The 17,240-nt window shown below is 53.7% G+C and overlaps 2 protein-coding genes across 2 annotated transcripts in view; both read right to left on the bottom strand.

Moving 5' to 3' along the window:
• Nucleotides 1–4,769: 4,769 nt before the first annotated feature.
• ANK2_5 (Ankyrin-2) lies at nucleotides 4,770–8,193 on the bottom strand. Its single transcript, XM_051210902.1, has one exon. The coding sequence runs from the start codon at nucleotides 7,952–7,954 to the stop codon at nucleotides 6,074–6,076; it is 1,881 nt and encodes a 626-aa protein (XP_051070927.1). The 5' UTR covers nucleotides 7,955–8,193; the 3' UTR covers nucleotides 4,770–6,073.
• A 7,674-nt stretch (nucleotides 8,194–15,867) lies between these two features.
• ANK2_4 (Ankyrin-2) overlaps nucleotides 15,868–17,240 on the bottom strand; it is an 88,107-nt gene continuing 86,734 nt past the window's right edge. The window contains exon 33 of the mRNA XM_051210900.1: nucleotides 15,868–17,153. Within this exon, the coding sequence (XP_051070926.1) occupies nucleotides 16,678–17,153 (476 nt within the window). The 3' untranslated portion in view covers nucleotides 15,868–16,677. The remainder of the gene's footprint in view (nucleotides 17,154–17,240) is intronic.

The following is a 17,240-nucleotide window of genomic DNA, read 5'->3' as shown; positions in this document are numbered from 1 at the left end:
TCAGACTCCAATTCGACTGGAGCGAACACAGACACACGTTCCGATTCAACCTGTTCTACCGCTTCACTTTCTGCGTCCGCTTCAACTTGCCCCAATCTCTCACCGAACACTTCGACTGCCGACTCGGCTTCCGTCTCCCCTTCAAATACGCCTTCACCAACTTCACCATATTCCGCCTCCATCTCACCGACACGCTCAACCAATCGTTCCCGTTCCGGTTGTGCTGCAGTCTCTGCAAGCGCCTCAGACTCCAATTCGACTGGAGCGAACACAGACACACGTTCCGATTCAACCTGTTCTACCGCTTCACTTTCTGCGTCCGCTTCAACTTGCCCCAATCTCTCACCGAACACTTCGACTGCCGACTCGGCTTCCGTCTCCCCTTCAAATACGCCTTCACCAACTTCACCATATTCCGCCTCCATCTCACCGACACGCTCAACCAATCGTTCCCGTTCCGGTTGTGCTGCAGTCTCTGCAAGCGCCTCAGACTCCAATTCGACTGGAGCGAACACAGACACACGTTCCGATTCAACCTGTTCTACCGCTTCACTTTCTGCGTCCGCTTCAACTTGCCCCAATCTCTCACCGAACACTTCGACTGCCGACTCGGCTTCCGTCTCCCCTTCAAATACGCCTTCACCAACTTCACCATATTCCGCCTCCATCTCACCGACACGCTCAACCAATCGTTCCCGTTCCGGTTGTGCTGCAGTCTCTGCAAGCGCCTCAGACTCCAATTCGACTGGAGCGAACACAGACACACGTTCCGATTCAACCTGTTCTACCGCTTCACTTTCTGCGTCCGCTTCAACTTGCCCCAATCTCTCACCGAACACTTCGACTGCCGACTCGGCTTCCGTCTCCCCTTCAAATACGCCTTCACCAACTTCACCATATTCCGCCTCCATCTCACCGACACGCTCAACCAATCGTTCCCGTTCCGGTTGTGCTGCAGTCTCTGCAAGCGCCTCAGACTCCAATTCGACTGGAGCGAACACAGACACACGTTCCGATTCAACCTGTTCTACCGCTTCACTTTCTGCGTCCGCTTCAACTTGCCCCAATCTCTCACCGAACACTTCGACTGCCGACTCGGCTTCCGTCTCCCCTTCAAATACGCCTTCACCAACTTCACCATATTCCGCCTCCATCTCACCGACACGCTCAACCAATCGTTCCCGTTCCGGTTGTGCTGCAGTCTCTGCAAGCGCCTCAGACTCCAATTCGACTGGAGCGAACACAGACACACGTTCCGATTCAACCTGTTCTACCGCTTCACTTTCTGCGTCCGCTTCAACTTGCCCCAATCTCTCACCGAACACTTCGACTGCCGACTCGGCTTCCGTCTCCCCTTCAAATACGCCTTCACCAACTTCACCATATTCCGCCTCCATCTCACCGACACGCTCAACCAATCGTTCCCGTTCCGGTTGTGCTGCAGTCTCTGCAAGCGCCTCAGACTCCAATTCGACTGGAGCGAACACAGACACACGTTCCGATTCAACCTGTTCTACCGCTTCACTTTCTGCGTCCGCTTCAACTTGCCCCAATCTCTCACCGAACACTTCGACTGCCGACTCGGCTTCCGTCTCCCCTTCAAATACGCCTTCACCAACTTCACCATATTCCGCCTCCATCTCACCGACACGCTCAACCAATCGTTCCCGTTCCGGTTGTGCTGCAGTCTCTGCAAGCGCCTCAGACTCCAATTCGACTGGAGCGAACACAGACACACGTTCCGATTCAACCTGTTCTACCGCTTCACTTTCTGCGTCCGCTTCAACTTGCCCCAATCTCTCACCGAACACTTCGACTGCCGACTCGGCTTCCGTCTCCCCTTCAAATACGCCTTCACCAACTTCACCATATTCCGCCTCCATCTCACCGACACGCTCAACCAATCGTTCCCGTTCCGGTTGTGCTGCAGTCTCTGCAAGCGCCTCAGACTCCAATTCGACTGGAGCGAACACAGACACACGTTCCGATTCAACCTGTTCTACCGCTTCACTTTCTGCGTCCGCTTCAACTTGCCCCAATCTCTCACCGAACACTTCGACTGCCGACTCGGCTTCCGTCTCCCCTTCAAATACGCCTTCACCAACTTCACCATATTCCGCCTCCATCTCACCGACACGCTCAACCAATCGTTCCCGTTCCGGTTGTGCTGCAGTCTCTGCAAGCGCCTCAGACTCCAATTCGACTGGAGCGAACACAGACACACGTTCCGATTCAACCTGTTCTACCGCTTCACTTTCTGCGTCCGCTTCAACTTGCCCCAATCTCTCACCGAACACTTCGACTGCCGACTCGGCTTCCGTCTCCCCTTCAAATACGCCTTCACCAACTTCACCATATTCCGCCTCCATCTCACCGACACGCTCAACCAATCGTTCCCGTTCCGGTTGTGCTGCAGTCTCTGCAAGCGCCTCAGACTCCAATTCGACTGGAGCGAACACAGACACACGTTCCGATTCAACCTGTTCTACCGCTTCACTTTCTGCGTCCGCTTCAACTTGCCCCAATCTCTCACCGAACACTTCGACTGCCGACTCGGCTTCCGTCTCCCCTTCAAATACGCCTTCACCAACTTCACCATATTCCGCCTCCATCTCACCGACACGCTCAACCAATCGTTCCCGTTCCGGTTGTGCTGCAGTCTCTGCAAGCGCCTCAGACTCCAATTCGACTGGAGCGAACACAGACACACGTTCCGATTCAACCTGTTCTACCGCTTCACTTTCTGCGTCCGCTTCAACTTGCCCCAATCTCTCACCGAACACTTCGACTGCCGACTCGGCTTCCGTCTCCCCTTCAAATACGCCTTCACCAACTTCACCATATTCCGCCTCCATCTCACCGACACGCTCAACCAATCGTTCCCGTTCCGGTTGTGCTGCAGTCTCTGCAAGCGCCTCAGACTCCAATTCGACTGGAGCGAACACAGACACACGTTCCGATTCAACCTGTTCTACCGCTTCACTTTCTGCGTCCGCTTCAACTTGCCCCAATCTCTCACCGAACACTTCGACTGCCGACTCGGCTTCCGTCTCCCCTTCAAATACGCCTTCACCAACTTCACCATATTCCGCCTCCATCTCACCGACACGCTCAACCAATCGTTCCCGTTCCGGTTGTGCTGCAGTCTCTGCAAGCGCCTCAGACTCCAATTCGACTGGAGCGAACACAGACACACGTTCCGATTCAACCTGTTCTACCGCTTCACTTTCTGCGTCCGCTTCAACTTGCCCCAATCTCTCACCGAACACTTCGACTGCCGACTCGGCTTCCGTCTCCCCTTCAAATACGCCTTCACCAACTTCACCATATTCCGCCTCCATCTCACCGACACGCTCAACCAATCGTTCCCGTTCCGGTTGTGCTGCAGTCTCTGCAAGCGCCTCAGACTCCAATTCGACTGGAGCGAACACAGACACACGTTCCGATTCAACCTGTTCTACCGCTTCACTTTCTGCGTCCGCTTCAACTTGCCCCAATCTCTCACCGAACACTTCGACTGCCGACTCGGCTTCCGTCTCCCCTTCAAATACGCCTTCACCAACTTCACCATATTCCGCCTCCATCTCACCGACACGCTCAACCAATCGTTCCCGTTCCGGTTGTGCTGCAGTCTCTGCAAGCGCCTCAGACTCCAATTCGACTGGAGCGAACACAGACACACGTTCCGATTCAACCTGTTCTACCGCTTCACTTTCTGCGTCCGCTTCAACTTGCCCCAATCTCTCACCGAACACTTCGACTGCCGACTCGGCTTCCGTCTCCCCTTCAAATACGCCTTCACCAACTTCACCATATTCCGCCTCCATCTCACCGACACGCTCAACCAATCGTTCCCGTTCCGGTTGTGCTGCAGTCTCTGCAAGCGCCTCAGACTCCAATTCGACTGGAGCGAACACAGACACACGTTCCGATTCAACCTGTTCTACCGCTTCACTTTCTGCGTCCGCTTCAACTTGCCCCAATCTCTCACCGAACACTTCGACTGCCGACTCGGCTTCCGTCTCCCCTTCAAATACGCCTTCACCAACTTCACCATATTCCGCCTCCATCTCACCGACACGCTCAACCAATCGTTCCCGTTCCGGTTGTGCTGCAGTCTCTGCAAGCGCCTCAGACTCCAATTCGACTGGAGCGAACACAGACACACGTTCCGATTCAACCTGTTCTACCGCTTCACTTTCTGCGTCCGCTTCAACTTGCCCCAATCTCTCACCGAACACTTCGACTGCCGACTCGGCTTCCGTCTCCCCTTCAAATACGCCTTCACCAACTTCACCATATTCCGCCTCCATCTCACCGACACGCTCAACCAATCGTTCCCGTTCCGGTTGTGCTGCAGTCTCTGCAAGCGCCTCAGACTCCAATTCGACTGGAGCGAACACAGACACACGTTCCGATTCAACCTGTTCTACCGCTTCACTTTCTGCGTCCGCTTCAACTTGCCCCAATCTCTCACCGAACACTTCGACTGCCGACTCGGCTTCCGTCTCCCCTTCAAATACGCCTTCACCAACTTCACCATATTCCGCCTCCATCTCACCGACACGCTCAACCAATCGTTCCCGTTCCGGTTGTGCTGCAGTCTCTGCAAGCGCCTCAGACTCCAATTCGACTGGAGCGAACACAGACACACGTTCCGATTCAACCTGTTCTACCGCTTCACTTTCTGCGTCCGCTTCAACTTGCCCCAATCTCTCACCGAACACTTCGACTGCCGACTCGGCTTCCGTCTCCCCTTCAAATACGCCTTCACCAACTTCACCATATTCCGCCTCCATCTCACCGACACGCTCAACCAATCGTTCCCGTTCCGGTTGTGCTGCAGTCTCTGCAAGCGCCTCAGACTCCAATTCGACTGGAGCGAACACAGACACACGTTCCGATTCAACCTGTTCTACCGCTTCACTTTCTGCGTCCGCTTCAACTTGCCCCAATCTCTCACCGAACACTTCGACTGCCGACTCGGCTTCCGTCTCCCCTTCAAATACGCCTTCACCAACTTCACCATATTCCGCCTCCATCTCACCGACACGCTCAACCAATCGTTCCCGTTCCGGTTGTGCTGCAGTCTCTGCAAGCGCCTCAGACTCCAATTCGACTGGAGCGAACACAGACACACGTTCCGATTCAACCTGTTCTACCGCTTCACTTTCTGCGTCCGCTTCAACTTGCCCCAATCTCTCACCGAACACTTCGACTGCCGACTCGGCTTCCGTCTCCCCTTCAAATACGCCTTCACCAACTTCACCATATTCCGCCTCCATCTCACCGACACGCTCAACCAATCGTTCCCGTTCCGGTTGTGCTGCAGTCTCTGCAAGCGCCTCAGACTCCAATTCGACTGGAGCGAACACAGACACACGTTCCGATTCAACCTGTTCTACCGCTTCACTTTCTGCGTCCGCTTCAACTTGCCCCAATCTCTCACCGAACACTTCGACTGCCGACTCGGCTTCCGTCTCCCCTTCAAATACGCCTTCACCAACTTCACCATATTCCGCCTCCATCTCACCGACACGCTCAACCAATCGTTCCCGTTCCGGTTGTGCTGCAGTCTCTGCAAGCGCCTCAGACTCCAATTCGACTGGAGCGAACACAGACACACGTTCCGATTCAACCTGTTCTACCGCTTCACTTTCTGCGTCCGCTTCAACTTGCCCCAATCTCTCACCGAACACTTCGACTGCCGACTCGGCTTCCGTCTCCCCTTCAAATACGCCTTCACCAACTTCACCATATTCCGCCTCCATCTCACCGACACGCTCAACCAATCGTTCCCGTTCCGGTTGTGCTGCAGTCTCTGCAAGCGCCTCAGACTCCAATTCGACTGGAGCGAACACAGACACGTTCCGATTCAACCTGTTCTACCGCTTCACTTTCTGCGTCCGCTTCAACTTGCCCCAATCTCTCACCGAACACTTCGACTGCCGACTCGGCTTCCGTCTCCCCTTCAAATACGCCTTCACCAACTTCACCATATTCCGCCTCCATCTCACCGACACGCTCAACCAATCGTTCCCGTTCCGGTTGTGCTGCAGTCTCTGCAAGCGCCTCAGACTCCAATTCGACTGGAGCGAACACAGACACGTTCCGATTCAACCTGTTCTACCGCTTCACTTTCTGCGTCCGCTTCAACTTGCCCCAATCTCTCACCGAACACTTCGACTGCCGACTCGGCTTCCGTCTCCCCTTCAAATACGCCTTCACCAACTTCACCATATTCCGCCTCCATCTCACCGACACGCTCAACCAATCGTTCCCGTTCCGGTTGTGCTGCAGTCTCTGCAAGCGCCTCAGACTCCAATTCGACTGGAGCGAACACAGACACACGTTCCGATTCAACCTGTTCTACCGCTTCACTTTCTGCGTCCGCTTCAACTTGCCCCAATCTCTCACCGAACACTTCGACTGCCGACTCGGCTTCCGTCTCCCCTTCAAATACGCCTTCACCAACTTCACCATATTCCGCCTCCATCTCACCGACACGCTCAACCAATCGTTCCCGTTCCGGTTGTGCTGCAGTCTCTGCAAGCGCCTCAGACTCCAATTCGACTGGAGCGAACACAGACACACGTTCCGATTCAACCTGTTCTACCGCTTCACTTTCTGCGTCCGCTTCAACTTGCCCCAATCTCTCACCGAACACTTCGACTGCCGACTCGGCTTCCGTCTCCCCTTCAAATACGCCTTCACCAACTTCACCATATTCCGCCTCCATCTCACCGACACGCTCAACCAATCGTTCCCGTTCCGGTTGTGCTGCAGTCTCTGCAAGCGCCTCAGACTCCAATTCGACTGGAGCGAACACAGACACACGTTCCGATTCAACCTGTTCTACCGCTTCACTTTCTGCGTCCGCTTCAACTTGCCCCAATCTCTCACCGAACACTTCGACTGCCGACTCGGCTTCCGTCTCCCCTTCAAATACGCCTTCACCAACTTCACCATATTCCGCCTCCATCTCACCGACACGCTCAACCAATCGTTCCCGTTCCGGTTGTGCTGCAGTCTCTGCAAGCGCCTCAGACTCCAATTCGACTGGAGCGAACACAGACACACGTTCCGATTCAACCTGTTCTACCGCTTCACTTTCTGCGTCCGCTTCAACTTGCCCCAATCTCTCACCGAACACTTCGACTGCCGACTCGGCTTCCGTCTCCCCTTCAAATACGCCTTCACCAACTTCACCATATTCCGCCTCCATCTCACCGACACGCTCAACCAATCGTTCCCGTTCCGGTTGTGCTGCAGTCTCTGCAAGCGCCTCAGACTCCAATTCGACTGGAGCGAACACAGACACACGTTCCGATTCAACCTGTTCTACCGCTTCACTTTCTGCGTCCGCTTCAACTTGCCCCAATCTCTCACCGAACACTTCGACTGCCGACTCGGCTTCCGTCTCCCCTTCAAATACGCCTTCACCAACTTCACCATATTCCGCCTCCATCTCACCGACACGCTCAACCAATCGTTCCCGTTCCGGTTGTGCTGCAGTCTCTGCAAGCGCCTCAGACTCCAATTCGACTGGAGCGAACACAGACACACGTTCCGATTCAACCTGTTCTACCGCTTCACTTTCTGCGTCCGCTTCAACTTGCCCCAATCTCTCACCGAACACTTCGACTGCCGACTCGGCTTCCGTCTCCCCTTCAAATACGCCTTCACCAACTTCACCATATTCCGCCTCCATCTCACCGACACGCTCAACCAATCGTTCCCGTTCCGGTTGTGCTGCAGTCTCTGCAAGCGCCTCAGACTCCAATTCGACTGGAGCGAACACAGACACACGTTCCGATTCAACCTGTTCTACCGCTTCACTTTCTGCGTCCGCTTCAACTTGCCCCAATCTCTCACCGAACACTTCGACTGCCGACTCGGCTTCCGTCTCCCCTTCAAATACGCCTTCACCAACTTCACCATATTCCGCCTCCATCTCACCGACACGCTCAACCAATCGTTCCCGTTCCGGTTGTGCTGCAGTCTCTGCAAGCGCCTCAGACTCCAATTCGACTGGAGCGAACACAGACACGTTCCGATTCAACCTGTTCTACCGCTTCACTTTCTGCGTCCGCTTCAACTTGCCCCAATCTCTCACCGAACACTTCGACTGCCGACTCGGCTTCCGTCTCCCCTTCAAATACGCCTTCACCAACTTCACCATATTCCGCCTCCATCTCACCGACACGCTCAACCAATCGTTCCCGTTCCGGTTGTGCTGCAGTCTCTGCAAGCGCCTCAGACTCCAATTCGACTGGAGCGAACACAGACACACGTTCCGATTCAACCTGTTCTACCGCTTCACTTTCTGCGTCCGCTTCAACTTGCCCCAATCTCTCACCGAACACTTCGACTGCCGACTCGGCTTCCGTCTCCCCTTCAAATACGCCTTCACCAACTTCACCATATTCCGCCTCCATCTCACCGACACGCTCAACCAATCGTTCCCGTTCCGGTTGTGCTGCAGTCTCTGCAAGCGCCTCAGACTCCAATTCGACTGGAGCGAACACAGACACACGTTCCGATTCAACCTGTTCTACCGCTTCACTTTCTGCGTCCGCTTCAACTTGCCCCAATCTCTCACCGAACACTTCGACTGCCGACTCGGCTTCCGTCTCCCCTTCAAATACGCCTTCACCAACTTCACCATATTCCGCCTCCATCTCACCGACACGCTCAACCAATCGTTCCCGTTCCGGTTGTGCTGCAGTCTCTGCAAGCGCCTCAGACTCCAATTCGACTGGAGCGAACACAGACACACGTTCCGATTCAACCTGTTCTACCGCTTCACTTTCTGCGTCCGCTTCAACTTGCCCCAATCTCTCACCGAACACTTCGACTGCCGACTCGGCTTCCGTCTCCCCTTCAAATACGCCTTCACCAACTTCACCATATTCCGCCTCCATCTCACCGACACGCTCAACCAATCGTTCCCGTTCCGGTTGTGCTGCAGTCTCTGCAAGCGCCTCAGACTCCAATTCGACTGGAGCGAACACAGACACACGTTCCGATTCAACCTGTTCTACCGCTTCACTTTCTGCGTCCGCTTCAACTTGCCCCAATCTCTCACCGAACACTTCGACTGCCGACTCGGCTTCCGTCTCCCCTTCAAATACGCCTTCACCAACTTCACCATATTCCGCCTCCATCTCACCGACACGCTCAACCAATCGTTCCCGTTCCGGTTGTGCTGCAGTCTCTGCAAGCGCCTCAGACTCCAATTCGACTGGAGCGAACACAGACACACGTTCCGATTCAACCTGTTCTACCGCTTCACTTTCTGCGTCCGCTTCAACTTGCCCCAATCTCTCACCGAACACTTCGACTGCCGACTCGGCTTCCGTCTCCCCTTCAAATACGCCTTCACCAACTTCACCATATTCCGCCTCCATCTCACCGACACGCTCAACCAATCGTTCCCGTTCCGGTTGTGCTGCAGTCTCTGCAAGCGCCTCAGACTCCAATTCGACTGGAGCGAACACAGACACACGTTCCGATTCAACCTGTTCTACCGCTTCACTTTCTGCGTCCGCTTCAACTTGCCCCAATCTCTCACCGAACACTTCGACTGCCGACTCGGCTTCCGTCTCCCCTTCAAATACGCCTTCACCAACTTCACCATATTCCGCCTCCATCTCACCGACACGCTCAACCAATCGTTCCCGTTCCGGTTGTGCTGCAGTCTCTGCAAGCGCCTCAGACTCCAATTCGACTGGAGCGAACACAGACACACGTTCCGATTCAACCTGTTCTACCGCTTCACTTTCTGCGTCCGCTTCAACTTGCCCCAATCTCTCACCGAACACTTCGACTGCCGACTCGGCTTCCGTCTCCCCTTCAAATACGCCTTCACCAACTTCACCATATTCCGCCTCCATCTCACCGACACGCTCAACCAATCGTTCCCGTTCCGGTTGTGCTGCAGTCTCTGCAAGCGCCTCAGACTCCAATTCGACTGGAGCGAACACAGACACACGTTCCGATTCAACCTGTTCTACCGCTTCACTTTCTGCGTCCGCTTCAACTTGCCCCAATCTCTCACCGAACACTTCGACTGCCGACTCGGCTTCCGTCTCCCCTTCAAATACGCCTTCACCAACTTCACCATATTCCGCCTCCATCTCACCGACACGCTCAACCAATCGTTCCCGTTCCGGTTGTGCTGCAGTCTCTGCAAGCGCCTCAGACTCCAATTCGACTGGAGCGAACACAGACACACGTTCCGATTCAACCTGTTCTACCGCTTCACTTTCTGCGTCCGCTTCAACTTGCCCCAATCTCTCACCGAACACTTCGACTGCCGACTCGGCTTCCGTCTCCCCTTCAAATACGCCTTCACCAACTTCACCATATTCCGCCTCCATCTCACCGACACGCTCAACCAATCGTTCCCGTTCCGGTTGTGCTGCAGTCTCTGCAAGCGCCTCAGACTCCAATTCGACTGGAGCGAACACAGACACACGTTCCGATTCAACCTGTTCTACCGCTTCACTTTCTGCGTCCGCTTCAACTTGCCCCAATCTCTCACCGAACACTTCGACTGCCGACTCGGCTTCCGTCTCCCCTTCAAATACGCCTTCACCAACTTCACCATATTCCGCCTCCATCTCACCGACACGCTCAACCAATCGTTCCCGTTCCGGTTGTGCTGCAGTCTCTGCAAGCGCCTCAGACTCCAATTCGACTGGAGCGAACACAGACACACGTTCCGATTCAACCTGTTCTACCGCTTCACTTTCTGCGTCCGCTTCAACTTGCCCCAATCTCTCACCGAACACTTCGACTGCCGACTCGGCTTCCGTCTCCCCTTCAAATACGCCTTCACCAACTTCACCATATTCCGCCTCCATCTCACCGACACGCTCAACCAATCGTTCCCGTTCCGGTTGTGCTGCAGTCTCTGCAAGCGCCTCAGACTCCAATTCGACTGGAGCGAACACAGACACACGTTCCGATTCAACCTGTTCTACCGCTTCACTTTCTGCGTCCGCTTCAACTTGCCCCAATCTCTCACCGAACACTTCGACTGCCGACTCGGCTTCCGTCTCCCCTTCAAATACGCCTTCACCAACTTCACCATATTCCGCCTCCATCTCACCGACACGCTCAACCAATCGTTCCCGTTCCGGTTGTGCTGCAGTCTCTGCAAGCGCCTCAGACTCCAATTCGACTGGAGCGAACACAGACACACGTTCCGATTCAACCTGTTCTACCGCTTCACTTTCTGCGTCCGCTTCAACTTGCCCCAATCTCTCACCGAACACTTCGACTGCCGACTCGGCTTCCGTCTCCCCTTCAAATACGCCTTCACCAACTTCACCATATTCCGCCTCCATCTCACCGACACGCTCAACCAATCGTTCCCGTTCCGGTTGTGCTGCAGTCTCTGCAAGCGCCTCAGACTCCAATTCGACTGGAGCGAACACAGACACACGTTCCGATTCAACCTGTTCTACCGCTTCACTTTCTGCGTCCGCTTCAACTTGCCCCAATCTCTCACCGAACACTTCGACTGCCGACTCGGCTTCCGTCTCCCCTTCAAATACGCCTTCACCAACTTCACCATATTCCGCCTCCATCTCACCGACACGCTCAACCAATCGTTCCCGTTCCGGTTGTGCTGCAGTCTCTGCAAGCGCCTCAGACTCCAATTCGACTGGAGCGAACACAGACACACGTTCCGATTCAACCTGTTCTACCGCTTCACTTTCTGCGTCCGCTTCAACTTGCCCCAATCTCTCACCGAACACTTCGACTGCCGACTCGGCTTCCGTCTCCCCTTCAAATACGCCTTCACCAACTTCACCATATTCCGCCTCCATCTCACCGACACGCTCAACCAATCGTTCCCGTTCCGGTTGTGCTGCAGTCTCTGCAAGCGCCTCAGACTCCAATTCGACTGGAGCGAACACAGACACACGTTCCGATTCAACCTGTTCTACCGCTTCACTTTCTGCGTCCGCTTCAACTTGCCCCAATCTCTCACCGAACACTTCGACTGCCGACTCGGCTTCCGTCTCCCCTTCAAATACGCCTTCACCAACTTCACCATATTCCGCCTCCATCTCACCGACACGCTCAACCAATCGTTCCCGTTCCGGTTGTGCTGCAGTCTCTGCAAGCGCCTCAGACTCCAATTCGACTGGAGCGAACACAGACACACGTTCCGATTCAACCTGTTCTACCGCTTCACTTTCTGCGTCCGCTTCAACTTGCCCCAATCTCTCACCGAACACTTCGACTGCCGACTCGGCTTCCGTCTCCCCTTCAAATACGCCTTCACCAACTTCACCATATTCCGCCTCCATCTCACCGACACGCTCAACCAATCGTTCCCGTTCCGGTTGTGCTGCAGTCTCTGCAAGCGCCTCAGACTCCAATTCGACTGGAGCGAACACAGACACACGTTCCGATTCAACCTGTTCTACCGCTTCACTTTCTGCGTCCGCTTCAACTTGCCCCAATCTCTCACCGAACACTTCGACTGCCGACTCGGCTTCCGTCTCCCCTTCAAATACGCCTTCACCAACTTCACCATATTCCGCCTCCATCTCACCGACACGCTCAACCAATCGTTCCCGTTCCGGTTGTGCTGCAGTCTCTGCAAGCGCCTCAGACTCCAATTCGACTGGAGCGAACACAGACACACGTTCCGATTCAACCTGTTCTACCGCTTCACTTTCTGCGTCCGCTTCAACTTGCCCCAATCTCTCACCGAACACTTCGACTGCCGACTCGGCTTCCGTCTCCCCTTCAAATACGCCTTCACCAACTTCACCATATTCCGCCTCCATCTCACCGACACGCTCAACCAATCGTTCCCGTTCCGGTTGTGCTGCAGTCTCTGCAAGCGCCTCAGACTCCAATTCGACTGGAGCGAACACAGACACACGTTCCGATTCAACCTGTTCTACCGCTTCACTTTCTGCGTCCGCTTCAACTTGCCCCAATCTCTCACCGAACACTTCGACTGCCGACTCGGCTTCCGTCTCCCCTTCAAATACGCCTTCACCAACTTCACCATATTCCGCCTCCATCTCACCGACACGCTCAACCAATCGTTCCCGTTCCGGTTGTGCTGCAGTCTCTGCAAGCGCCTCAGACTCCAATTCGACTGGAGCGAACACAGACACACGTTCCGATTCAACCTGTTCTACCGCTTCACTTTCTGCGTCCGCTTCAACTTGCCCCAATCTCTCACCGAACACTTCGACTGCCGACTCGGCTTCCGTCTCCCCTTCAAATACGCCTTCACCAACTTCACCATATTCCGCCTCCATCTCACCGACACGCTCAACCAATCGTTCCCGTTCCGGTTGTGCTGCAGTCTCTGCAAGCGCCTCAGACTCCAATTCGACTGGAGCGAACACAGACACACGTTCCGATTCAACCTGTTCTACCGCTTCACTTTCTGCGTCCGCTTCAACTTGCCCCAATCTCTCACCGAACACTTCGACTGCCGACTCGGCTTCCGTCTCCCCTTCAAATACGCCTTCACCAACTTCACCATATTCCGCCTCCATCTCACCGACACGCTCAACCAATCGTTCCCGTTCCGGTTGTGCTGCAGTCTCTGCAAGCGCCTCAGACTCCAATTCGACTGGAGCGAACACAGACACACGTTCCGATTCAACCTGTTCTACCGCTTCACTTTCTGCGTCCGCTTCAACTTGCCCCAATCTCTCACCGAACACTTCGACTGCCGACTCGGCTTCCGTCTCCCCTTCAAATACGCCTTCACCAACTTCACCATATTCCGCCTCCATCTCACCGACACGCTCAACCAATCGTTCCCGTTCCGGTTGTGCTGCAGTCTCTGCAAGCGCCTCAGACTCCAATTCGACTGGAGCGAACACAGACACACGTTCCGATTCAACCTGTTCTACCGCTTCACTTTCTGCGTCCGCTTCAACTTGCCCCAATCTCTCACCGAACACTTCGACTGCCGACTCGGCTTCCGTCTCCCCTTCAAATACGCCTTCACCAACTTCACCATATTCCGCCTCCATCTCACCGACACGCTCAACCAATCGTTCCCGTTCCGGTTGTGCTGCAGTCTCTGCAAGCGCCTCAGACTCCAATTCGACTGGAGCGAACACAGACACACGTTCCGATTCAACCTGTTCTACCGCTTCACTTTCTGCGTCCGCTTCAACTTGCCCCAATCTCTCACCGAACACTTCGACTGCCGACTCGGCTTCCGTCTCCCCTTCAAATACGCCTTCACCAACTTCACCATATTCCGCCTCCATCTCACCGACACGCTCAACCAATCGTTCCCGTTCCGGTTGTGCTGCAGTCTCTGCAAGCGCCTCAGACTCCAATTCGACTGGAGCGAACACAGACACACGTTCCGATTCAACCTGTTCTACCGCTTCACTTTCTGCGTCCGCTTCAACTTGCCCCAATCTCTCACCGAACACTTCGACTGCCGACTCGGCTTCCGTCTCCCCTTCAAATACGCCTTCACCAACTTCACCATATTCCGCCTCCATCTCACCGACACGCTCAACCAATCGTTCCCGTTCCGGTTGTGCTGCAGTCTCTGCAAGCGCCTCAGACTCCAATTCGACTGGAGCGAACACAGACACACGTTCCGATTCAACCTGTTCTACCGCTTCACTTTCTGCGTCCGCTTCAACTTGCCCCAATCTCTCACCGAACACTTCGACTGCCGACTCGGCTTCCGTCTCCCCTTCAAATACGCCTTCACCAACTTCACCATATTCCGCCTCCATCTCACCGACACGCTCAACCAATCGTTCCCGTTCCGGTTGTGCTGCAGTCTCTGCAAGCGCCTCAGACTCCAATTCGACTGGAGCGAACACAGACACACGTTCCGATTCAACCTGTTCTACCGCTTCACTTTCTGCGTCCGCTTCAACTTGCCCCAATCTCTCACCGAACACTTCGACTGCCGACTCGGCTTCCGTCTCCCCTTCAAATACGCCTTCACCAACTTCACCATATTCCGCCTCCATCTCACCGACACGCTCAACCAATCGTTCCCGTTCCGGTTGTGCTGCAGTCTCTGCAAGCGCCTCAGACTCCAATTCGACTGGAGCGAACACAGACACACGTTCCGATTCAACCTGTTCTACCGCTTCACTTTCTGCGTCCGCTTCAACTTGCCCCAATCTCTCACCGAACACTTCGACTGCCGACTCGGCTTCCGTCTCCCCTTCAAATACGCCTTCACCAACTTCACCATATTCCGCCTCCATCTCACCGACACGCTCAACCAATCGTTCCCGTTCCGGTTGTGCTGCAGTCTCTGCAAGCGCCTCAGACTCCAATTCGACTGGAGCGAACACAGACACACGTTCCGATTCAACCTGTTCTACCGCTTCACTTTCTGCGTCCGCTTCAACTTGCCCCAATCTCTCACCGAACACTTCGACTGCCGACTCGGCTTCCGTCTCCCCTTCAAATACGCCTTCACCAACTTCACCATATTCCGCCTCCATCTCACCGACACGCTCAACCAATCGTTCCCGTTCCGGTTGTGCTGCAGTCTCTGCAAGCGCCTCAGACTCCAATTCGACTGGAGCGAACACAGACACACGTTCCGATTCAACCTGTTCTACCGCTTCACTTTCTGCGTCCGCTTCAACTTGCCCCAATCTCTCACCGAACACTTCGACTGCCGACTCGGCTTCCGTCTCCCCTTCAAATACGCCTTCACCAACTTCACCATATTCCGCCTCCATCTCACCGACACGCTCAACCAATCGTTCCCGTTCCGGTTGTGCTGCAGTCTCTGCAAGCGCCTCAGACTCCAATTCGACTGGAGCGAATACAGACACACGTTCCGATTCAACCTGTTCTACCGCTTCACTTTCTGCGTCCGCTTCAACTTGCCCCAATCTCTCACCGAACACTTCGACTGCCGACTCGGCTTCCGTCTCCCCTTCAAATACGCCTTCACCAACTTCACCATATTCCGCCTCCATCTCACCGACACGCTCAACCAATCGTTCCCGTTCCGGTTGTGCTGCAGTCTCTGCAAGCGCCTCAGACTCCAATTCGACTGGAGCGAACACAGACACACGTTCCGATTCAACCTGTTCTACCGCTTCACTTTCTGCGTCCGCTTCAACTTGCCCCAATCTCTCACCGAACACTTCGACTGCCGACTCGGCTTCCGTCTCCCCTTCAAATACGCCTTCACCAACTTCACCATATTCCGCCTCCGTCTCACCGACACGCTCAACCAATCGTTCCCGTTCCGGTTGTGCTGCAGTCTCTGCAAGCGCCTCAGACTCCAATTCGACTGGAGCGAACACAGACACACGTTCCGATTCAACCTGTTCTACCGCTTCACTTTCTGCGTCCGCTTCAACTTGCCCCAATCTCTCACCGAACACTTCGACTGCCGACTCGGCTTCCGTCTCCCCTTCAAATACGCCTTCACCAACTTCACCATCTTCCCCTGCATCTGACGTTCACCTTTTTTATATGTTGCTCTTTTGGCTTTTTGTTCCTCTTTTTGTACTTGATATCTTTTTGTTGCTGTTTCCTGTTTCAGTTCATATGTTTTTGTTTGTTGATTTTCATGTGTTTGTTTTTCTTCTTTTTCATCTTTTTGACTTTTCATGTGTGTCATGTTTTTTGTTTTACTTTCTTTCATCGCTGTTTCTTTTATTTTGTTTCTTATTCCTATTTCGCTTTGTATTTGGTTTTCATCAAGGATATTTCTCTCGTACTTCGTTTCTTTGGATATTGATTTTTGATGGCGCCGCCGTCAATTTCTTCTAGGTCCTTTGAATTTGTTTTAATAGCTGCTATTTTTCGTTCCGTTTCGTTTGTATTTTCTTCTATTTTTGCTTCGCCTATTGTGTAGTCTTCCTGCTCTAGTGTTGCGTGTTGTAATTGTCTATTTTTCCTTGTTTCTGTATGTTCTGTTTCTTCTGCTGAAATTATGTATTCTTCCTTGAATACGTGTGTTGATTTTCCATCATGCCCGGATTGTGTAACTTGTATTTCATTTTCAGTTAGTATATCTTTGATATCGTTGGTTTTTCTACCAGTCTCTGAAATAGTTATTTGCTCTTTCCGTTTATTGTCTGTTAAATTTGGTAAAATAGTCCCTGGTTTACTTAAGTCATTATTCTGTTCTTCTTGAAGTTTTTGGTCTTTGTTTATAGTACGTGGTTCGCATTAGGATTTTGTTGAATGAAAATTAGATTTGTTGATAGAGTTTTTCAAGGAAAAGAAAAAAA

This window comes from Schistosoma haematobium, chromosome ZW (assembly GCF_000699445.3).
Source record: "Schistosoma haematobium chromosome ZW, whole genome shotgun sequence".
In the NCBI taxonomy this organism is placed as follows: Eukaryota; Metazoa; Platyhelminthes; class Trematoda; order Strigeidida; family Schistosomatidae; genus Schistosoma; species Schistosoma haematobium.
This window is presented reverse-complemented; position numbering and strand designations above follow the sequence as displayed.